This window comes from Pseudorasbora parva, chromosome 17 (assembly GCF_024679245.1).
Source record: "Pseudorasbora parva isolate DD20220531a chromosome 17, ASM2467924v1, whole genome shotgun sequence".
NCBI classification, from domain to species: domain Eukaryota; kingdom Metazoa; phylum Chordata; class Actinopteri; order Cypriniformes; family Gobionidae; genus Pseudorasbora; species Pseudorasbora parva.
This window is the reverse complement of record NC_090188.1, coordinates 3,995,627-4,021,380: the sequence shown is the minus strand read 5'-3', so window position 1 is coordinate 4,021,380 and position 25,754 is coordinate 3,995,627. Positions and strand designations below refer to the sequence as shown.

General features: G+C 36.7%; 1 protein-coding gene across 1 annotated transcript in view; it reads right to left on the bottom strand.

Moving 5' to 3' along the window:
* disc1 (DISC1 scaffold protein) overlaps positions 1 to 25,754 on the bottom strand; it is a 98,211-nt gene that overhangs the window by 29,944 nt on the left and 42,513 nt on the right. The window contains exons 9-10 of the mRNA XM_067422281.1: positions 23,941 to 24,129; positions 9,812 to 9,872 (exon numbers count right to left, since the gene is read on the bottom strand). Coding sequence (XP_067278382.1) covers positions 9,812 to 9,872; positions 23,941 to 24,129 — 250 coding nt within the window. The remainder of the gene's footprint in view (positions 1 to 9,811; positions 9,873 to 23,940; positions 24,130 to 25,754) is intronic.

Sequence of the window (25,754 nt, the reverse complement as noted above, 5' to 3'; positions counted from 1 at the left end):
ATTTAATAAAAGTGGTAAATTATTCTTAGTGATACTTTTGATCAACTGCTTCAGTAAAGCAGGCCCTTGATGATTATCACCAGATGATATTTAGACAGTATTGATGTATTAAAGCATGGAAAATGATTAATGGCACCACAAAAAGACCAGCAATCATCTCTCCACGTCTGTTTGATGTCAGACAACGCAAGAATCTGACTGACAGGTTCTTCCTTCAGGAAAAAGGGCTGGTGGCACTTTGAATCTGGTCAATTATCTCAACATCCACACGTACACAAACGGAGAGGAATCCCCTGATGGAGGGGGATGTCAGTGCTAAAAAGAGACAGATAACCTGATTTTACCACGTCGGTGAGAGTGCGCGCGTGTGTGATGTGTGATTCCACAGAAATATGAAGCAGCACAACAGGTTTCAACATGGATAATAATAAATGTTTCTTGAGCAGCAAATCAGCATATTGATTACAATAGATTTTGATGTTATAATTAGGGATGTCCCGATCAGGTTTTTTTGCCCTCGAGTCCGAGTCATTTGATTTTGAGTATCTGCCGATACTGAGTCCCGATCCGATACTTCTAGAATACATAAAAAAAGAATAAATAAGAGCGAAAAAACGAACCAGGATGTTCCTTGTTTTTTATTTTATTCACCTTATTTTAACACTCAACAACTCTAACAAACAGAGCACTTCTGTGAGGTAGCTTGAACAACCAAGTAATAAATAACATAAATTCTTCACTTTTGGATTTTAGTGCAACAGTAAATACAGTCTTGTTCAAAATAATAGCAGTACAATGTGACTAACCAGAATAATCAAGGTTTTTCGTATATTTTTTTATTGCTACATGGCAAACAAGTTACCAGTAGGTTCAGTAGATTGTCAGAAAACAAATGAGACCCAGCATTCATGATATGCACGCTCTTAAGGCTGTGCAATTGGGCAATTAGTTGAATTAGTTGAAAGGGGTGTGTTCAAAAAAATAGCAGTGTGGCATTCAATCACTGAGGTCATCAATTTTGTGAAGAAACAGGTGTGAATCAGGTGGCCCCTATTTAAGGATGAAGCCAACACTTGTTGAACATGCATTTGAAAGCTGAGGAAAATGGGTCGTTCAAGACATTGTTCAGAAGAACAGCGTACTTTGATTAAAAAGTTGATTAGAGAGGGGAAAACCTATAAAGAGGTGCAAAAAATGATAGGCTGTTCAGCTAAAATGATCTCCAATGCCTTAAAATGGAGAGCAAAACCAGAGAGACGTGGAAGAAAACGGAAGACAACCATCAAAATGGATAGAAGAATAACCAGAATGGCAAAGGCTCAGCCAATGATCACCTCCAGGATGATCAAAGACAGTCTGGAGTTACCTGTAAGTACTGTGACAGTTAGAAGACGTCTGTGTGAAGCTAATCTATTTTCAAGAATCCCCTGCAAAGTCCCTCTGTAAAAAAAAAGGCATGTGCAGAAGAGGTTACAATTTGCCAAAGAACACATCAACTGGCCTAAAGAGAAATGGAGGAACATTTTGTGGACTGATGAGAGTAAAATTGTTCTTTTTGGGTCCAAGGGCCACAGGCAGTTTGTGAGACGACCCCCAAACTCTGAATTCAAGCCACAGTACACAGTGAAGACAGTGAAGCATGGAGGTGCAAGCATCATGATATGGGCATGTTTCTCCTACTATGGTGTTGGGCCTATTTATCGCATACCAGGGATCATGGATCAGTTTGCATATGTTAAAATACTTGAAGAGGTCATGTTGCCCTATGCTGAAGAGGGCATGCCCTTGAAACGGTTGTTTCAACAAGACAATGACCCAAAACACACTAGTAAACGGGCAAAGTCTTGGTTCCAAACCAACAAAATTAATGTTATGGAGTGGCCAGCCCAATCTCCAGACCTTAATCCAATTGAGAACTTGTGGGGTGATATCAAAAATGCTGTTTCTGAAGCAAAACCAAGAAATGTGAATGAATTGTGGAATGTTGTTAAAGAATCATGGAGTGGAATAACAGCTGAGAGGTGCCACAAGTCGGTTGACTCCATGCCACACAGATGTCAAGCAGTTTTAAAAAACTGTGGTCATACAACTAAATATTAGTTTAGTGATTCACAGGATCGCTAAATCCCAGAAAAAAAAAAATGTTTGTACAAAATAGTTTTGAGTTTGTACAGTCAAAGGTAGACACTGCTATTTTTTTGAACACACCCCTTTCAACTAATTACCCAATTGCACAGCCTTAAGAGCGTGCATATCATGAATGCTGGGTCTCATTTGTTTTCTGACAATCTACTGAACCTACTGGTAACTTGTTTGCCACGTAGCAATAAAAAATATACGAAAAACCTTGATTATTCTGGTTAGTCACATTGTACTGCTATTATTTTGAACAATACTGTATAAAAAAGTCCGGGACCGGAGTTGCACATGCAGAACAATTAATTATGTTGGTGTGTAATAAACAGTTATGGAAATTAAATTAAATTAAATAATCTGCTCCCAAAAATCCTTGAAAAAAGTCTGTTAGGGCCTCAGTGACAACTTCACTCAGAGAAGACGTCGATCTCAGCTGTCAATCATGACGTCACACAGACGTTTTTACAGCATCAAATAACTAACTAAAACTAAACTTATTTAAAAAACGAACACTTAAAATGAAATCATCATGATGATAACTGCCTACAATGACATAAACTAACTTTGGGGAAAATTTTTTTGAAGTGTAATTTGATTGAAGTGTAATTAACAATGCTTTTCAGGTTTTTATAGGTCTAACATTAGTTTTTAGGTAGAGAAATTGAATAAAGTAGGCTAATCAAATGTAAAATAGCTGCATATTTAACTGTTTAAATTAAAGATTAATCCTTACAAAAGCTATTCAATCAACAGCAGTGAGTGATTCCTTATCTTTTGTTTGACATTAAACAGACAGCAGTAAAGGCTACTGCCCCTTTAAGACCTAATGGAAGGCTCTGCGTCGTCTTTCTCGACTGTATAAAGTCCTCTTAAGGCATATTCAGACTATGTCTGCTTGGATACTCATCAAGATGGACATGTTGACATACTTCTTGTGTGAGTTGGTCCGTTTAAGCGCAAGACTTGAAAGAGAACTCAATATTTGCGCGCTGTGAGACGAGTGCGCGCTTTCGGATGATGCACAGAGACAGATCAGCGCGAGCGGTCTCATTCGCGTCTTCTGGCGAATATACCCGAGTGATGACTGTGAAAATGACTGCTCATATTGGACAATACGGCAGCACTCGCATGAATTGAACAAAGTTTACACAGATGGACTGTTTTGCCCAGGTTTTTCTTTTATTAGCGCTGTTGTAATCTATCACTGGAGCCAGCACGTGTATCCATCTACAGAAACATAGCCGCCTACATAAAGCATTATTGTCAAGTTACAACCCATATTATTGATGCGTCATCAGATGTGAGATGAACCGCGGTGCAAATGCTCACTTTGTCTCTCACCCCAGAATATACATCAGACCTGATCGGGATGTAACGTCCGATTCCGATCGAGTCTGAAATCACGTGATCGGATCGGGACATCACTAGTTATAATGTGACCAAAATGTTGGATTACAAACAGAAATTGGTGTTAGAATGTTGATAATTTTGGGTTTCAATAGAATTTGAATGCTAAATGTTAAACGTCAATAGAAATGTTAGAATGCTGTTAAAATGCTGAATTTCAATGGAATTTAATGTTAGAATGCTAATAAAATGTTGAATTCCAAAAGAATTTTATGTTAGCACTTCACATTCTACTGACATTCAGCATATAGCAACACTCTAACATCCAATTCTGTTGGAATCCAACATTTTATCAGCATTCTAATACATCAAATAAGCAACATTGCAAATTGCAATATAGAATAGGTGTGTTTATCTGCAATTGAAAACTGCTTTGAATGTGGTTCATCCAATCAGAATTGTTTTATGGGGGATTAGTTCGAAATAATTCACTCACTGTCACTTCGTTCCATGACTTATTTTCTACAACAATCAGTTTAGGAGAATATTCACGCTGCTCTTTTCATACATATAGAATTTAATGCAGTTAAAATGCTGAATTTCAATAGAATTTGATGTGTTAGAATACTGATAAAATGTTAGATTTCAACAGAATTTGATGTTAGCATGCAGAGCCGGCCCTGACCAATTTGCTGCCTTAGGCAAGATTTTACTTGGTGCCCCTTGTATCAAGATTTTTATATGTTGGTTGTGTTTTTATTTTTATTTTTTTAAATAAATGCGCACACACATGCACGCACGCACGCACGCACGCACGCACGCACGCACGCACGCACGCACGCACGCACGCACGCACACACACACACACACACACACACACACGTCTGGTTCACTATCTTTGTGGGGACTCTCCATAGATGTAATGGTTTTATACTGTACAAACCGTATTTTCTATCCCCCTACACTGCCACTGCCTTAAACCCATCACAGGAAACATTCTGCAATTTTACTTTCTCAAAAAAATTAATCCTTAATGATTTATAAGCCTTTTGAAAAGTGGGGACCGCTGGCTGGTTCCCACAATGTTGGTAATCTCAGGTTTTACTATCCTTATGGGGTTGGTCCCCACAATGTAATATAAGCAAGGACACACACATATATACAAAAATGTGTGTATACATATATATCCTCCACTAAACTATGCATGCTCATGTTTTCACCATGAATTAAACTGTTTAAGAAATGTTTATATTTAGTGTGCATTTTATTTTATTTTTTAGCTATTTTAGATAAACCTGTATATAAATATCATTACTAATTTCAGAAAATAAATTTTAAAAACGCCATATATCCCCTTAAAACTGAGTAAAAACATTATATATAAAAATTATATATGTTTATAAACAATTGACATGATTTTTTACAGATTCTGATCACACAGAACAGTTGCTTACATAAAGTTTAAGGTTAAAATAACTGGAATTAATTAGCAAACATTCATATTTAGATAATGCATTTAGATAAACTGTTAATTCATTTCATCACTTTACCTCTGTCTTTATTCCCTTATTCCTTATCTTTCCTGTATCAGAGGGCTTCGGTCTTTTTGACACATTTGCCATCCGTCATAAATAATTGGGCAACTTTCACTGTCTGGCGCGAGCGAACAAGCACGAAAGCAATCCTGTCTGTTAGATGCGCGAGAAGCGACGCGACAACAAATTCCCATTCCCTGATCGCGCGTTCAATATCAGACACACTAAAGCACTCGCTGGGCAGGAGGACATTGATGCAGTGTTTTTTTTTTGGTAATATTTCAAATTAATATTAATAAAAAATAGCAGTAGGCCTAATAAAACTGGAAAAATCACTCATTTTGGCACCCCTATGGACGAGTGGCGCCCCTAGCATTTGCCTATTCCGCCTATGCCACGGGCCGGCCCTGTTAGCATGTCAAATACTACTGACATTAAACATATAGCAACACTCTAACATCCAATTCTGTTGGAATCCAATATTTTATTATCATTCTAGCATCAAATTATATTGAAATTCAACATATAGCAACATTTTAACACCAATACCAGAGGCTCCAAAATGACCACAAAAAAAAGTATTTTAAGGTGAGTTTTTTTATTATTATTTTTGAAAGCTTCCCCATATATGTTCAACGTATGAAAACAAGCAGGGCAAAACGTCCCATCAGAAGAAAGAAGGTCATACAGGTTTGGAACGACATGCGAGTGAGCAAATGGAATATTTTCATTTCAAGGCGAGCTATTCTTTTAATATTCCCATTTGCACCACTGGGGGGGGGAGACACAGAGAGAGAGAGAGAGAGAGAGAGAGAGAGAGAGAGAGAGAGAGAGAGAGAGAGAGAGAGAGAGAGAGAGAGAGAGAGAGAGAGAGAGAGAGAGAGAGAGAGAGAGAGAGAGAGAGAGAGAGAGAGAGAGAGAGAGAGAGATTGGTCCATTTATGTTAGCTGGGCGAACAAAAGAAGCCCTCGTCGGGTTGAGTATGACCGCCGGCTAATGCCTGCCTGCTTTTGGAGTCATCACGGGCAGGTTTCCATGGTGAGTAACAAGGAGAACAATCACTCTGGGTAAAATAAAATTGAAGGAAAGCGAGAAGAGAGGTTTTCTGGAGACAGTCCCGTGCCACAGCCCCTCCTCTTCAACTCGTACAGTAATAACCTTGGCAAAAGACAGCGCTTCTAGCATCCGAGCATGTGCTCTTCCAAAGATGCGAATGGTAAACCATATGCCATGCTTCCCTCCAGATGGACGCCCATAGTGTTTTATTGAAATGTAATGAATGCTACATTTCTACGGCTGAGTACAGCAACTAATAACTCATTCAATTATATCAATTTGTGTGGCATTTGTGTTGAGAGAGATGCTAAATAAAAGCATCGCAGCTGGATTTTGCGAACAGGTTAGAGCGAAGGAAAGTCTAACCTTTCATTACTACACATGAAATGTGCAGCTTCTGCTCCCTTTTTTATGCACACATCATATTAAAAGGTCGAAGATAATAGGGCTGGATTGTGTTCCTATTTTCACATTAATTAAACCAGCCGCTCCCAAAGGGTTTCGCTTCAGGTCCCAGATTTTACACTGGGCATCAAATGACTAGCCTGGATGCCAGCCGAACTTAGCACCGCCCACAAAATGTTTAGGTCGGGCAGTTCGGCCTGGCCTTGATCCATAGAGGAGTAATTATCCCCGTACAGAAACAGTTCGGACCGATGAGATCATCAGGGCGGGCTTTAGTCGATGACGGACAGATGATCAACAGTAACGTAATCATCACGTCATCAAAGGGGCTTGGGTTATATTTGTTTGAATCCTAAACGGAGAGCTTGTTTGTATCTGCATCACCTTCACTATTTCTCTCAGAAATGATGATCATGTTGGGTAAGTACTCTGAGTATCAGTAAATTATTATTTTTTCAACACCAGCAAAGATCATTTATTCCAGCGCGTGTGCAGACAGGGTTGGCAAGTTTTTACAACAAAACCCGCCAACTACTAGCCCTAAACAATAGCTTCTCGGAGGGTTCTCTGGGAAAATGGTGTTCGGGGGTAAAATGTGTGTTATTTTGGCAAGGTTGCCTGCTAATATTCGCACTCATGGGTCTATATATCACATAATAGTTGCTTCAACCCGCGGACATAGAAAACAACCCCCGGAAAAAAACGTGGACTTGGCAACACAGTGCAGTTGAGCTCTGTTGACATTTGACAATGCGTCGCTGCGTTGCTCTGATTGGTCGTAGGTCTGTCCAATTAAAGTCTTTCCTGGTTGGGTTGAAACACGCCCATAATCACAGCCCAATGGAGCATCAGACTCATATTCTGACTAGAATTGAGTATGACCACGCCAGGCTATCAAATGACGACAACGTGTATAAAACTAATTAATAATGTTCTTAAATTATTAATAAGGGATGAACAGCATTAGTCAAACCATATGCAAAATTATATTATATGAAAAGAGTCATATAATAGTCTATTTTTATGCTAGTAAAATAATGCTACTTTTGTTAATCGTGCCATCTGTTAGCAACATTCTAATCATGTTAGCAATGCTAAATAATGTTTGCAATGTTAAATCATGCTAATGTGTTATATCCTGCTCATTCATGGTATCAATGTGTTAAATCATGCTAATGTGTCAAATAATGCTAACAAAATGATAAATCATGCTACCAAATGCTAATTCATGGTAGCAATGCTTTTGTTAATGCTAAACATGCTAATGAATGTGTTAAAACATGCCAATTCAAAGTAGCAATGTGCAAAAAAACCAATTTGTGCTAGCAACGTGAAAAAACATGCAAATTCATCCAAGCAAAATGTTTAAAAATGCTAACAAAATGCTTATTCACACTAACAATTTGTTAAAGCATATTGATTCATGTTGGCACTGTGCTAATTCATGCTAGCAAAAAAATGCTAAGTCATGTTAGCACCATGCTAACTCATGTTAGAAACATGCCAATTAAGGCTAGCAATGCGATACAACATTTCTAATCTGTCTGTCTGTCAAAAATGATATCTCTTAAAGTAGCTAAACTAAAACTAAAAACTATTTCAGACTTAAAATCTGTAAACTTAAAGCCTTAAGACTTAAAGCTGTTAAAACTAATTCAAACTTTCTGGTCAGGCTTTCTCAAGCTAACTTCAAATTTGGCTTGACTGACTTTACTGTATAGTTTCAGTTGTTATTTGCATTTAGCATCAATTTTATATATTTGTGCATTATATATTGCAAGCACCAGTGTTGTGTGTAACGAGTTACAGTAACGTAACTACTTTTTCGGGTAAAAAGTAGTGTAACGCGCTACTACTGAACATTTGGTAACGAAACGTAATTCATTTTTCAATTCGGCGTAACGTTACTTTTCCCATGGTAAGATTTGACAGCGACTCTGCCATCTGTACGCTTGCGCAATAGTTACAAGCTCCACACGGTACGTTTTCTCCTAGGCTATCAAGACGCGATTCGCACCGGTGTTGGAGAGCAGGGAAGCTTTATTGGCTTGCCTTGACATTGCCGAACACAGCCACACCATCCAGTGCACAGGTGGAAAGGCTGTTCAGCCAGGGAGGCCTTGTGCTTACCCCAAGAAGAAACAGACTTTCAGATAAACGTTTTGAAAGACTGCTCCCCGTTTTGTGCTGATGTGGAATAGGTTGCCTGCCACCCATGCTATAGACAACTCAAGCCTATGCCTAATATCCTCTTTTCTATCTGCCCATCATACTGTGAAGTAGGGCCAGCATATTCATTTAACATAGCCTTTTTAATTCTGAGGCTAGTCATGCTATAAGTTGTGCTTGATTTTATTTTGGCTAAAATGTCTTTGCCTCTAAACTGTATTGTGCCATTTTATTTTATTTACACACGCCATCGACATCAAGCCATTTTTAGGTTAATATTTTTTCTGTTGGATTTAGATGAGGCATGCATGTTTTATTTTGAGACATATGACCAATTTTGAGGTTACCATGTTGTTCCTAAGGAGCTTATTGATACTTTTTTTAATATATATAATAAAGAACACAAAATAAATACCTGTTATGTCCTCCAAAGTATAACTTTATGTAGGCCTACACATTAAGGAACAGATATTGGGTTCTGCCCAAAGTCAAGCAACATAAAAGTAACGAGTAACATAAAAAGTTACTTTCCAAAGGGGGTAACTAAGTAAAGTAACGGATTACTTTTTTAAAAAGTAACGAGTAACGAGCAAACACCACTTTTTAAAGTAACTTCCCCAACACTGGCAAGCACATATGGGTTAATCTGAAATAAAAGCAACAACAGCATTATTATTGATATTATTATTATTATTTCAGATGAACCCACCACTGAATGGAATGGGGAAAAAATTAACTGTGATTGATTGCTTCACATGTCAATCAGAATTTCATTCTAAGTGGGCGGTTCTTGTCCACAATCAGCTACAAGTGACTCTAAAAATCATTAAAAGCAGCAAAAATGAGCCAAGAGTGCTCAAAACAAATACACTTTTCAGTGAGGCAATTTATTGAAGTGGCAGCTCACATCTCTATTTCTTTTTTCCATTTCATCTTAATTTTGAAATGTCACTTTTGTAAGATGAGCTCATCAGAAACAGACTGATGCAGTCAGCGCAGACCTGAATGATTTAATACACTGAAACATCCACAGAGATGGAACTGAAATAAGGCCAGACAGTGTGAACTGTTTAAATAATAAGGAAAAATCACCCGAGGGACGAGATGAGGGGCTGTTTGTGTGAAAGAGTGTGAGAGGCGGCGAGATGAGAAATATCCAGTACCTGTGAAGTCTGTCCTCCAGAAGCTCAATATACTTCAGAGTGTTTTCTCTTAAACTGCTCTCTGTTGAGGAGAGAGAAAATAACGTACATCAGGGAGAGATGCAGGCATGCCATACATATTCATGTCCAGTCAAGACTATCATTTTCTCCTGGGTGAAAGTCACGGAAACTCACATCCAGGTCACATTTCAATGACAACTAAACCTATTCCGTTCAAATTCTCACCACTGTGAAGAGTGTGGACATTTAATTTTTGATTTTGTTTGTAATTTTCAGTATTCTTTATGATATTGTAGCACATTAAATAAAGACAAAACAACTTATGCCACACACACACACACACTTTTTGTTTCATAATTGGTAATGGGAGCAAATGTGTTTGCAGAATGAAAATGCAATAAAATCTCAATGGTTCTAAAAATAGGTTTTAGGGTTTTTTTGTGCAAAATTTAATTTCCTTTTTTTTCCCTTTTCTTTTTATCCTTTAGCTTTTTTGGGATAACCTTCATTCATATACACAATAATAATAATAATAATAATAATAATAATAATAATAATAAATCATTGTTAAAGGGGTCATGAACTGAGAAATCTAAATTTACTTGCACTTTTGACATAAGAGGTCATCATACTAAGAATATATTATTAAGCCCATACCTTTATATTACATAAGAATATTCTTTAAGTTTCAGAACTGAAAACTTCCTTGTTAGTCCAAAAACAGCGATTATTGTTACCAAGTCCAACAACTCATCTCTTCCATGAGCAATTAATCTTATCATTAAAAAAAAAAACATCTTCTAAACTCTTCCTCCTCTATTTCTCTTTTCTTCCTCCCTTTTTCTGTTTTTTTGCTACTCTGAGTAGTATACAAATCTTGGTATTAGGGCACTTTCTGCGTTTCTTTGCCTCTTCTTGACGGATTTTTTTTCCTGAGTTTTAAGTCGCTTTGGATAAAAGCGTCTGCTAAACGCATAAATGTAAATGTAAACTCATTGCAGAATGTGCCTATTAGTGAAAGCCCGCCTCTGCAGAAGAAGATCAACAGCTAGTTTATACCTACTATAGCAACTTTGGCCCCGCCCACTGGTGTGTTAGTGAGATGACGAGGAGAGAAGAGCAATACAAGATGGACTACAAATAACTATTAGGGCTGCCCTTGACTAGACCTTTCTAGTCGACTAGTAGCCGTTCATTTAAGCAATTATTCGACTAATCACGAGTTTATATTAATAAGCCATAAATCATAATAATGAGCCGTTAATTGCCTAGGATAAAATTCAGGGTAGGAAAAATTGTTTTTTGTGTCTAAATTATGAACATTTTTATGAATATTTGTTTACTTGTCTACTGGACAGGACTCTGGCTGTCTGTGTTGACCAAGCGTGTGAACATTGAGCCTAACAGTGTCATTTTCAAACTGTGCTCTTCCTAATCCCATTCCACCTCAAGACCTAAACCTCACACAATTTCACAAAAAGAAAATCTGCGCATTTTAACCTGATCTGATGACAGACATGAATTCAGATTCAACCACTGAAATGTGCTCTAATCCAGCCCACTGGTCCATATTCGTCACCCTCGCCCATCTGACAGAGCCTAGCATTACCACAGATGAGCCGCTCAACATCTTTACGGTGTGAGACGCTGTTTGCAACAGTGCAAGAATCACCAACAGCAGATGGTGATAGTGGCACATTGTGAAGAAGTGTTGCATCTTCCTTATTTTTTCTTGGACGACAAATGATTCAGCAATCTGTTAAACATTGGAGATTGTAAAATGGTGAGAGAACGCAAATATAACAAGTCAAGGCCGAGCAGTTTGTGCACATGCTCTGGAGCTCATATGGAAGACACGGGTTCAAATTCAGCCTGTCGAGTCCTGATAATCCAAAGACGAGGGGAAACATTTGCACTCCAATCAACAGGGTATCAGCAGATTTAAGACCCTGTCTACAAGTTAATAATTCATTAAAATAATTTAAATCAGTGTATCTTAAATCAGTGTAATTTTAGTATATTTGTGATACTAGTAGGCTATAGTTTTTATTCATATTTTGAAATCTTTTTTTATGTTTTCCGATTTCATTTGAATAGTTTTTGTTATTTGTATTTTTTAAGTCCATGTACTTTTGTTTTCTATTTTATGTGTTTAGTTATGTTAATACTTTAAGTTAGACTAAATGAAAATGACAATCACAACTAGCTGAAATAGAATAATTTTATGGAAAATGTAATTTTATTTCAGTTTTATTTAAAGGTGCACTGTAATACACTTCGTAGATTGGAAGTAAGGAGGCGGGAACCGGCGAACGTTCAAAACTCTTTTAATGCAAAAATAAATAAACAAAACGAAAGTAAAACCGCGGGCAGCCCCTCACGGACGACAGCCCGCAAATACCCACTAAATAAAACGTGGGCAGCCCCTCACGGACGACTGCCCACATAAACATAATAAAACATAAACAAAACTCAACATAAAGTCCAGGCCTGGTCCTCTCTCGTCTTCCGCAGCCCTTGCTCCTCCTTTTATGCTCCCGTCACATGGCCGCGAGACGAGACCGGTGTGTCATGCAGCTGGCACTCGTTAACACTCGTCACCAACCCGCTCTCGCGGTCCCTTGCCACACTGCTTGCCACACCACATGCACTATGTAGGATTTTTGCAGTAAAATATCCACAAAAAACCCAGGCCAGTGTTATATATTTTGTTCAGTTGAGTACCTACAATATCACAAATGTTTCCAGCTATTTGTAAATTGAGAGAAAATTGCTATTTTAACCAATGAACCGGGACTATCCCAAATCTTTCCCACCGGCTGTGAGGTGAAGACCACGTCCCAAGATGCTGAGCTCAAACCTGGCGTCATCAAACTACGCCTTTGTTTTGAATAGTGCACCTTAAAAGTATCACAACTTTTTAATGTTATATATTTTCATTAACCATAATCATGTACCGTATGTCCATACAGAACAAACGATCCCTAACAAAATGATGTATCTCAGCATCTTTTACTTTATTAAGGAATGATTGCAAGTTTAAACCACTCAAGATATGTTTTATTCAATATACACTTATGTATTCAAATCGGTATGAACATATGAACAATAGGCTCTTCCTGTGATGAGAAGAGCTGAAGATCCAGGGAGAATCTGTAAAATACATATAATAATAATATGTTTATTTTTATAGTGCCTTTCAGGAACCCAAGGTCGCTTTACAATGTAGTACAAAAACAATCAGCCTGTTCATGATAACAAATAAACAAGCAGGTGTACAACAAACAACTCCAGATAGACAACAACAACAAAGAAGTTACACAATCAAAGTGAACAATTAACACCAACTAGTCATGTAACATGAAAAGGTGTAAGATCACTTTAAAGACAGAGGCGAAGCGAGAGATAATTATTTACTGCCCAGAGAAAACAGGTGAGCTGTAAGTTGGGATTTAAACAAATGTAGAGTCGGTGTGTTACGGATAGTCGAGGGCAGCTTGTTCCATAATGTAGGGCCAAACGTTCATTTCGAGCTAAATGGCAGATTTGATTGTGCAACCAAAATACCAAAAGTATCAAAAAAAAAAAAAAAAAAAGATCTCATACATAATGCACGACTTTTATTTATAAACAAGCCCGTAATGCGCCAGGACTCTTATTCTGAAATGCTCATTCAGAGATATGCACTCTAAAATTTGCAACGTATTACAATATAACCTCGGTCATATTTGATCAACAGTAGATCATCATCAACAGCTTGGCATAAATAATGGCACACTATTTAGGGATGCACGATATTATCGGCACGACATCGGAATCGGCCGATAAACGCTTAAAATATAAAAATCGGCATCGGTCGATATGAAAACATTATGCCGATATGCCTTGCCGATATGATAACGTGTTGATATGCGCCTGCAATAACTCACGTGTGCAAGGAGTGCCACAGATGAGACCATGTCAGCACTGCAGTCATTCTTCAAGTGAAAACAAGAAAATACATTGCATGTACAGTGATTTATATTGACTGTTTTTAAATGCTGCCTTGAATTTCTGAATGCACGTACAGAAGGACGTGACCGTCAGCAGCAGATTTGCCACGTTTTCACAACAAAACGAACCCAAAACAAGCCCAATCGCGTCTCCCCACTCTCTAGCGCATGCGGCAGCCTCCACAGCAGCAGAAGCTCCTCCAGGTCCTAGTGCCCTCCAGCTAGACCGCTGTATATTTATACATGTAGTGGGTGCGCTGTTGTTACAGTAATACAATGAAAAGTAGAATACACAAATAAATTGAAGTTACTTCTTGTTCAGAATAAACAAATCAGTAATGATGTCATAAATCACAAGCATGACACTTGTAAATTAAATACTTTTATATACAGTGTATTAATCTGTTATAAAATTTTATGAAATGGATGATAAAAAATAATCCAAGGAGCTCTACAATAATTGTAGAATTAAAAGACAGCATCAATGGATGTTATGCCACCCCCACTTCATGTGCACAAACGTTAAATCCAAAAATACAATATTTAGGTTACAGCTGCATCTGGGGTGAAAAATTACTGACTTTATTATTGTTATTTTCAGAGCTTTTAATATACTCTTATCATAAAAAGAACTTTATTAAAATGTATTTATCTTCAACAAGAATCCTTTTATTAAGGATACCTCAGAAATCTGAAACCAGAATGAAAAAAAATAGTTTTTGCTCAAAATGGTGTTGTTTCCAAACAAAGGGAAAAAATAAACATATATCGGCATCGGCCAAAATGAGCTGAAAAATATCGGCATATCGGATATCGGCAAAAATCCAATATCGTGCATCCCTAACACTATTCATTGTTTGCAAACCATAATGGCTGTTTCACACCGCAAGCGTGAGCAGCACTTCAGCGTAACTACACTGTGACTGCAGCTGCAGACGCGCGAGAGTATTCACACTGGAAGCGTTTGTGCAGCGTCACAGCAGCGGCTCCCACAATGATAGAGCCTATTCCTGTCTGAGTATTAAATACTAAACTAAAATAAATTATTATATTTTCTGGCTAGTTTACTTTACTTTTTATAATACTTTCACCCAAACTGAATAATTAAAACAAGTTTAAATGGGTAAATCTTCTACAGATGATTTTTATTCTTCGTTTTCTTTAATGACATACTCCAGTTATTGTTAAAACACCACATGTGCTTCTTGTGTGCATTTTGAGCGCTTTTGTGATATTATATTTATTTTGTCCATCAAAAGTGTGCTTTCGCTTTACACCGTGACTGCAGCTGCAGACCGAGAGCCTTTACCTGTCTGAATATTAATACTAAACTAAACGAAAGTTTGTTATATTTTCTGGCTAGTTTACTTTATTATTTATAATCATAACCATACTTTCACCCAAACTGAATAATCAAAACAAGTTTCAATTGCTAAAACCTTCCACAGATATTTTTTATTCTTCATTTTCTTTTCTGACATACTCCAGTTATTGTTCAAATACACTACACGTGCTTCATGTGTGCATTTTAGGCACTTTTTGTGTGCAATCACATTTATTTTGTCCTTTAAAAGTGTGCTTTCACTTTAATTGAGCGTCAGCAGCGCAGCAAAAATAGACTAGCAGCCGAAACCCCCGCTTCACTGCTGCTCACGCGACGCTCCTGCTTGACGCTCACGCGCTGCTCCTGCTCCCGGTGTGAATGCACTCATTGATTAACATGGGCGCCGGAAAAAATACGCACTGCTCACGCTTGCGGTGTGAAACGGCCGTAAGCCAGTGGAACGTTTAACATCATGACTTTAAACATACAGTGCTCACATTTATTTTACTGGTTCAGTTCACATTATCAGGCCGTATTGCACATTTTTGCAAACATTATCCCATGCAAACATCATTTAAATACTGTACACAGTATGCATACTGCATAAATAATAGGAGTAGTGCAGGCCCGTGCACAGACATTTTGAGTGGCAGTGGCTCAAACCAAAATAAGGGGCACTATAAGGGTTCAGAGTATCATAATGTAGAGAATGAATAACAAACCTTTTACAATCATACTGTAAGTACAATTGTTAGGCTTTAGTGCTAATTAAATTTATGTTGTTCTAATTATTCTTCCAAAAAGTTGATTCTGGGCTAATTTGATCTCTTTTCTATTTTTATTTTTTATTGGAGATTTAAGTAGCAAATGAGAATCACTCAAATTATTGAATATATTTTGGGACAAAGGTCTTGTTTATGATTTATGTAAATCATACGCAACAGTTTTTTAATAACAGAATATGTAAAAGTAGGGTAATTGGGGTAAAAGGCATATTTAACATGATAATAAACCGCTGACTGACTTCCATTTGACATGGTTAAGATTCAGCTGGTAAATATCTTAAGTTGGGTGTCCATCTTAGAGGTAACATCATATTTATAATAAAAATATAATAATAATCATATCATATAATACAAATATATTTAGTTGTTACAACGATAAAACTTTATTCAATTATTATGGGTTCTCATTCATTCAATGTTTTCAGATTATTTACTTTAAAAAAAAATCTGTATTTAAAAAATATTTGTATATTAACATATTAATATTTACTGAACAATAATTATTTATTTTATTCATCAAAATAAACAGAAAATACTGCAAACGCTCCTAGAGATATTTTTTTTTTTGCACAAGTATGAACTTAAAAAAAAATTAAGCACATTTTTCTTAGGGTGTGTTTTAACCCCATTGTACCCTGATAAAACTCATTTATATAGCCCATACCTTTTTTTTTATTGTGTTTACGATTAATATGGTCTACACAACATATCATAAATATGACGTATGTTATTTATACTAGTATTAACTCGTAAAATTGATTGTAATCGGAATCTGTTTTACAGGAGTATGAGAGTGACAAACTGTCAGCTAAATATTCAGTATACAGTATATGACGATTTACCCGCCTGCATGCTGGAGCTTTGAATCCATGTTTGCAATGTTGAAACAAACAAATTACTGATTCCGCGGATCTACCACTGTCTGTAATGTCGATTGTAGTTCGTAATATACATGTTAATGGGACGACACGGGAAAACACGGAACGGATTAGCGCAATTAGTGGATTTTTAGCAGATCGCTTTTATGGGAATCCTCTGAGGGTGAGGGCCGATGAGGGCATAGGGGCAGTGGCTCTAGCCACCGGGCCACCCCCCCTGTGCACGGCCCTGGAGTAGTGTGGTTTCTGAACATTACCATTGTCAATCAAAACCGACAAAAGCATACATAACATCAACCAGAAGATGACAAACAGAAACACCAGATAATCTGTCTTTATTTTCTTTCTTTCAGGAGCTAATCTTCTTGCCTGATTTGGAAGGTATGCACGGATATGAAATGTGAAAAGGCTTCATTAATTAGCACTGACAACTTGAGAACAAAACTATCATACCGAGTGGTGTGAACGCAAACATTCTACTAATGCATCTGAAGGACGCTCATGAGCTAATGATCGCAAAAAGTGCATGCATTTATTCAGAGAAAGCTGGTAATTATTTGCCACGTGTAAAAGAACATAAAGCCTCTTTTGCACCATTAATATGCCTCAAAAGCAGACGATACACCTGCAGCCATGTGTTTCAATGCAGAAGCGTGGGCATGAAATGCTGGTGCAATACGGCATAAGAGGAATAGCCTGTCGTTTTAATTGAGTCAGAGGAGACGGCTGTGATTAATGGGCCTCTGTCTGTGTTTCTGAGTTTCAGCACAACAGCACAGAGAGAAAAAGCATCTTAGTCAGCACTCATAGACTGTTGCTGTGCTTATAAGGTGCATCTAAACTTGACCTCCTGCACTAACCGTGAGCATAAACAGGTGTGGTGTTAGTGCTGTTTGACAGGAATGAGCTTTAATTTCTATGCAATATAATAAACGTGGGCTGTATCAGTGGCAAGAAGGTTATTGCATGACCTTTTTAAATTATTTTCAAGGACATTATAGGACTAGTGATACTTTGCATTAGGGTTATCATCATTAACTTAAACTAAACTCTATAATAGAGTTGCCTGGCTATCGTTGACTACTCTAAGAGCAATGCACGGGCATTTAATAGTCTACAAAGCTATCTTTTGTCTTCATATCTTTGCTGATTCATTCAACATAAACTATTTTTAATATAAAACGGCAGACTAGTGCACAAGTACACAAATTGGGTTTTATATAAATATAATAAAACCGTAAAAAAGGTTTACTCAAAATGAAATATTACATATTTAACATTTCCGTTTTGTTTAACTTGAAGTACTAAAATGACTAAAACCATAATAAACTTAATAAAAACTACAGATATTTAAAAAAGACTAATAAAGACAAAAACTCACAACAAAATAAAAGGTTAAAACAAATAAATAAAAAACAATAAAATTGTTCTAATTTTTTATTGTTGTTTAGTTTAACTTAAAGTACTAAAATTACCAAAACCGAAATAAAAATTCATAAAAACGATAGACATTAAAAAAAGAATAACAATGTAAAAAAGACCAAACTAAATAAAGGTTATTAAAAAAAATCTAAAACATTAAAAACATTTTATTAAAATAAATGTAAAAATATATATATATTTTTGTTTAGTTTAACGATGCTCTAAAATCATTAAAAACTGAAATTAAAAATAATAAAAAAGTATAGAAATAGCAATGACAAAAACACACAACAATATAAAGGTCATAAATGAATAAACCCACAAAAATATTAACTCAAAATAAAATATTAAACATTTTATTTAACTTGAAGTACTAAAATTAATGAAACCGAAATAAAAATTAGTTAAAAAAAGACACACAAAAAACAACTAAAAATAAGCTGAGCTCAAATAAAATTGCAAAATATAAAATTAAAAACTATTTTAAAATATTCATAAAAACTCTAATTGTGGGGATGTGAATGCAATAATTACCTGTCAAACTAAAGGAGGGAAACAGCACATTATCCACACACACACACACACACACACACCACATTCTGAGTCTCATCAATAAGAAATGAAAGGTCTGTCACTTCAGGAGAGGCGAACACAAAAACAGACGCATTAGAGTTTATTTTGGTGAGTGAATCTTTGCAGAAACCCAGAGACGAAGCACGGCAAACACATGAAACCTCATTGCTGAAAGCCTTCTGTCACCTGCTCACATTCTCCGCTCCATTTACTCCTCCTATAATTATACCTCCTCTTATGGACAAACATTTCACCCACCAACAAGTTCCCCAGGAAAGAAGCAGGAGCCCTGCAGCATTAATGGATGTAAACGGCTTCTGAAACAACAGCGAAGCCTGTCAGTTCGCATCCTCAACAGTCATTACAGATGCTACTGCACCACGGTGCTCACTGTCAAGGTACATTATAACGCTTTTACATAACATTTCTAAATTAATAAAGATGTTCTACACCGCAAAATAGTCAAATTGAGCTTTTTCTAGGCTCTCTTAGAAGTAAACAGGCAGTTTTTTGTGTTGCTGTGCCTTTAAGACTCCAATAGAAACGTCCTCATCACATGGGATTACTTATTCTGCACTTGCTTGCTTAGGCTGCAAACTATAAACACCTCAAGAGGTTACATTTTCAGGCTGCAATTCTTGCACTTTTGACATTTTTCTCAAAACTCAAAACACGTAAACTTACAAATGCAAGTTGTAACCGGCCTCGGTGGTCTAACAGCGCTTAACAATGTCAAAATGACTGCGGTGGCCAATCAAATCAAAGGAGGCAGGGCTTTGCTGTTTAGAGAAGCCAGGCATGACTTTCAATTCGACACTTGAGTTTTGATGCAAAGCTAAACATTTAGGGCCCTATTTTAGCGATTTGAGCGCATGGGCTGAAGCGCATGGCACAGGTGCACTGAGGGCTTATCCGACAAGACCGTAACCATGTCTGGAACAATGGGGAGGACCAATGTTTTCATTTTTATAAAGCATGAAGGAACAAAAAAGTGAACAAAATTCTAGGTCTAATCCTAGTGTGGAAATAATCATTTTGGGACTATTTGCAAATTATATTTGCATTAATCTGTGTCAATTATATTGTTTGTTTCGAGATTCTTCCCGTTAGTGAAGAAATACATAGATCCGATGTTAACATCCTAATTCTTTAGTGGTCTAGTGGTAGAATTTATTTAAATCCATGTCGAGGGTTACAGGTTCTAATCCAGTTTTTTCTTCTTCTTCATTAAAATCAAAGATGTTCAATGATTGTGTATTAAGCGCAGGGACACGTTTGTGTGCATTTTGTTTTGTGATTTCACTGCGCAATAGATCTGTGTGAAGACTGTGCACGAATCAAAAGAGAACTTTGAGTGACTATCTCAATCATTTTTACATTGATGAGCACCACTAGACCTGAGGCAGACCAGACTAAAATTTTACTTTTAAACCTTTTTGTAATCTTAACATACAAAGGCTGCGTAATGAAGTGCAGGAGAGCAGTGCAGGAATTTCAAATACTGGGGGGGACAATTTGGCCATTTCTAATTATTGGGGGGGACTTGTCCCTAACAAGGCCTTTAAATAACACAAAAAATACTGCAGGTTTTTGTTGGTCAATGGCGCAGTCATTTTCAGCTCCTTAAAATAGCAACGTGCCAAAAAAATGCAAACACACCTGGTTTTCAGACCAGACACCCATGGGTGAACAGATGCGTTTATTAGATGTGTTAGAAGTAGGACAAATGGGTGAGCGTAGATTGATTACAAAAATATTAGCAATTTTTTTAAACTATTGACAGCACTAATTTAAATCAAATTGCAAGGTAGGATGCATATCCAATAATAACTTGTCCAAATGATCTTGGTACTGCACACGCCCAATAAACAACAGGATTGCAAAGTCAAAAAAAAGATGGTACACTACCACAGAACGCTTTTGTTTTTCGCTCATTGAGTACATGCACACTCTTAACCTGATAATGCTTAATAAGCCGACAATGGGCATGTTTACAGGCACACCAGTAAGCTGATAACTCACACATATCAACTTACTGAAATAACCAGTTTTCCCCATTTACATGCAAACCAGTAAACTGACAACACGAGTAAACCACGTTTACATGACTTAATTAATAAACCGGATTCTTTCCTTGTAGTGATGTCAAAAATAATAATTTTCATATCTGACTCAGAGTACTCCAAATGTTATGTCAGTTGTGATGTTAAATAAAGCGTGCACCGTGTCAGCGGGACATTTTTTGGCTCGTATTATTCTCTCATGCAGTTCCAGATGCAGCGTTTTGACTGAACCTTCTTCTACTTCTGCTGCATGAGATTATAAAACACATCTTATCATTTTCTGGGTCTTAAGAGTCTGCATTTGTGATATATGTCCTTATTAGATGCAAAACACTCGCTGGATGCATTTAAATCTGCTCTAAGTTTGTGTTTTTGTCACCTATCACACATGTGCACTTCAATAAGCCGACGTAATGCGTTTACATGCATCGCAAAATCAGGGTAAGAGGCAAAAAAATACCTGTTTCGATCAGTCTATGCTTACGCCGTTTATGACCTTACTCCGTTAAAAGAAAACGGGTTACTGCGTTTACATGACCATGATCATTGTCGGCTTATTAAGCGTTGCACTCATTGTGTATGATCCTGTAAACCGTTTTCCTTTATCAGTGTAACACTGATCAACACACCTCACACCGATTTCTCCAGGCATGTGAACACCTTAACCTGCGTTCTGTCGGCTTATTGAAGTGTGCATGCGTTACTTGCATTGCTGTGTTATTTCAATAAACTGATTTTTGGTAGTTATCAGCGTATGTAAGCGTGCTCATTGTGAGTTACCATTTCCTTGCCCTCCAAGTTTTATACAAGATTTTTCCGCTCCATTTAGGAATTTGTTTCTGAAAGTGAGATGATAACAACAGCTCTTTGTTTTTGCACAAGCTGGGACAAAGACTCATGTTTAAAAATACCATTTGATATGTGGAAATATATTCCTAATTACTCAAGCACCAACCCAACCGCAAACTATAACTCCGACGTGACAAGTGACGCACACAAACCCTTTTTCTTATGCCCAAAACAGTGATTTGATGGCAGGTAAGCGGCAAATATGTGTGTCAGCATGTTATTACCCCGGTGGGAAGACAAGCTAATAAGACCCTATCAGGAGCAGCCCGCTCATGTCAAAGATCTTTTGTGTTCTGTATCATATTCACCCGCTTTGCATATTTAGCATCAACGCTCAGCCTATCATTACCTCACAATCTCTCTCATCCCAGCACAAAGGCACAGACCAGCCGAGCTCTTTGTTGAGCAAAATGTGTGTGTGTGTGTCAAATTAAGCAGGCGAGTGTAATCCCTGTAACGGGCAGGGCGAGAGCTGGCGAGAGTCCCATTGGCTGTCAGCCGCCTTCCCCTCCTGTTGTTGGACGTGTAGGGGACCGAATAAATGACAGACCACCGCCTGCAATCTCCATCCCGCACATATCCTCATGGGAGGACAGAACGGCAGAGCCAAGTTGAGAAGATTTGAATGTGCATCTGGTCATTATCGCCAACTAGTCAGGCGATACCAGAACGAGACCAGTGCGTTACCAGTGAATTTACACCAGTGACACAAGCCAGACACTTTGACAGCTTTCCATTTTGTAGCCACTAAACACCGGATGAATTTCACAAAACATGTCAAACTAGTCTAGATCATATTGCACCTCAAAGACAAAAGGAAAAAAAAGAACAAAGTATAATTTGCATGAAGAAAATGAAGCCTATTGTAGGATTAACATTGTCGAATATAAAACCTAAATAAACACAGATAAATTAATTAATAAAAGTACTCATACATTATTTATTATATTATATTATTTGGCAGTATTTGTACACTAAATTTAATTTATGCTGATTTTACATTTTAAAAAAGAAGGCTTGAATAGGATTGTTTTCATTAAATGTAAAAAAAAAAATGAAATTATATTTTGCATAATGCAATTATATATATAAGTTTATTTTCATATATATTGTATAATATATTAAATATAAAGCTTAATAAATATTATATATATATATATACATACTTAAATAAAAAATAGGAGTTTCATTCATATAAAAGATGAATATAAAAGAAAAAAATGAATATATAATATATATTTTCAATAAAAAGGATGATTTCATTATATTTTGCATAATAAAAATGATGCCTCTTGCTGTATAATTAACATTATAACATTACCTTTTATATAAAATGTATATAGATATTAACTTATTATATATATATATATATATATAGAGAGAGAGAGAGAGAGAGAGACAGAGAGAGAGAATGATTTTCCTTAATAAAAAAATATGAATATGTTGAATATAAAGCTGAATAAATCTATTTAATATAATATATTTTTAATTAATTTACTAATTTACATATATATATATATATATATATATATATATATATATATATATATATATATATATATATATATATATATATACATACATATATATATATATATGTATATATATATATACATTACATTATATATATATCCATTCTTGCCAAATGTTATGTTTATAATGAAATTGAAGCCTCTTGCAGGATAATTAACATTATTGAAAATAAAGCCAAATTTAAAAAGTGCATATATAAATGTATTAATATAAAAATTGAAATAACATAAATAAATTATAGGCTTTTCATAAATTATAATATTATTTGTACAAATAATTCATGATGATTTTAAATTTAAAAAGTAAAAAAATAATAATAATAATTACATTAATGTAAATTGCATAAATTGCTCTGGAAAATAGATTTGATTTTCTTTATGAACATTTTCATATAAATATTATGCATATTTTAATTATAAATATTTTTCTAATTTCGCTGTTTTTATATTATACTCATATAATAAGGATTCAATGTCAAGGGAATATAGATATACTGTAATTTGGTTGAAAACTCAAATTTAGAGGGACACTGGTAGCGAATGTGAGGAATAGAGATTTCCACTCTATACAAATCAACATTGAAACCTACAAAACTTGAAACATATGAAGAAATGGCTCCCCCCTGTGCCAGCAAAAAATACAATGCAAATCTTGCAGGTCTTGTTAATAGCGTGTCTTGTTGGTGTGGTTTGTGTGACAGTGTTACTCACCGTACTGGGCTTCTGTCTCCTGCAGCTCCAGTTTGATCTGGTTGTGTTGCTCCTTCATGCGGGTCAGATCGTGTCCACTTTCTGTGCTCAGCGCCTGCAGTTTCCTCACCAGCCCTTCCAGACGATCTCTCTCTCCGTAAACACTCCTGATTTCTGCCTTCAGTTCTTTTGCACTGCTGAAGTCATTTCCTGGAGCAAGAACAAAACAGATAATTGTACATCATAAAGTTCAAAAACATCAAAAGTTCAAAAGCCACCAGAAGTTATAGTAATTTCTATAGGGAACTTTGGCATATTATATTCAGCGTACTATGATTTGGGACACTCATCACAAACTTGCATAACATATAATACAGACAGAATGCGAATCACTCATGTTGTCATGTAGTAGCTGGTGTGTTTCTAGGCGGTATTTGAGTGCAAGTTTAATAGTATTTGGGGTTTGTTCAAAGTACACAATATTGCCAAAAGTTTTGGGATGCCTGCCTTTACATGCACATGAACTTTAAGGACATTCCATTCTCAATACGTAGGGTTTAATATGGAGTTGGCTAACCCAATGCAACTATAACATAACCCCCCTCCACCAAACTTTACACTTGGCACAATGCAGTGAGGCAAGTCCCGTTCTCCTGGCAACCCAGACTCCTCCATTGGATTGTCCGATAGAGAAGCGTGATTGGTCACTCTAGAGAACACGTCTCCACTGCTCTGTCATTTTAACACATAATATAGTGTATGGATAAAGCACAATTTATACTTCTGCGTCAAGTGCACGCAGAAGGTACGGTGTACTCTACACAGACACGTTACATACGCCGTACCCTGACGCGCACCTCTCCAAAAATGTAACTACGCGTCAATTCTACGCGGACCGCAAACGGCGTGATTGGTCTGCCAGAACCCCTCCTATCAGGTCTAAAAATAAATTAATATGCATGAAGTAGCACTTTGCCAGCATGTTTTGCATGTTTTAACACATTGCTGGCATGAATTAACACAATGTTAACATGAATTATGATGTTTGCACATTGCCAACATGTTTTACCACATTGCTAAACACATTGCTAGCATGAATAAGCACAAGGCTAGCATAACATTTTGCAACATGTTTTTACCATTGTTAGCATTAATTAGGTTGTTTCTAAAACAAATGTAAGCATTGCTAACACGAATTAGCATGTTTTTGCATTTTACTAACATGTTTAACACATTCTAACATGAATTAACACTGCTAGCATGTTTTAACATGTTTTGAACATGAAATAATACACTGCTAACATGTTTTAGCATGTTGCTAACATGATTTTGCACATTGCTAGCTTGTTTCTAGCGTAATATAAAGGGAGTTGAACACCGGATGCGAAGCTCGGCGGCGCTAGGCACCGCTCCACGTCTTTAAAATTCAAGCACATTGTTTTCTATGACTGTACACACACCGGTGGCGGCATTCGGCGCCTGTCCGCAGCTACTCAGGAAGATGTTGAAAATCCTGCCGCTCCACAGAGCTCCATTTCAAGGTTTTTATATTAAATGTATATTATATTTCCCTCAAATCGTTTTAATGTACATACTAATTTCACCCTGTGCTACAAGATACACCCATCGTGCAGCTGTTCTGTCAGAAGTCCATTCAAAATTGAGCTTGCGCGTATATAATGGGCGAGTCCGGTGTGAGATCCTGAGACACGGCGCTGAGCTTCACGTCCAGTGTGCGACCCCCTTAACAGTGTTAACCCGCCCTAAGCTAGTTGCCAGGCTTTGCTAGTGATAGAACAATAGATAGATATTTAAATCTTAATTATATTCACATA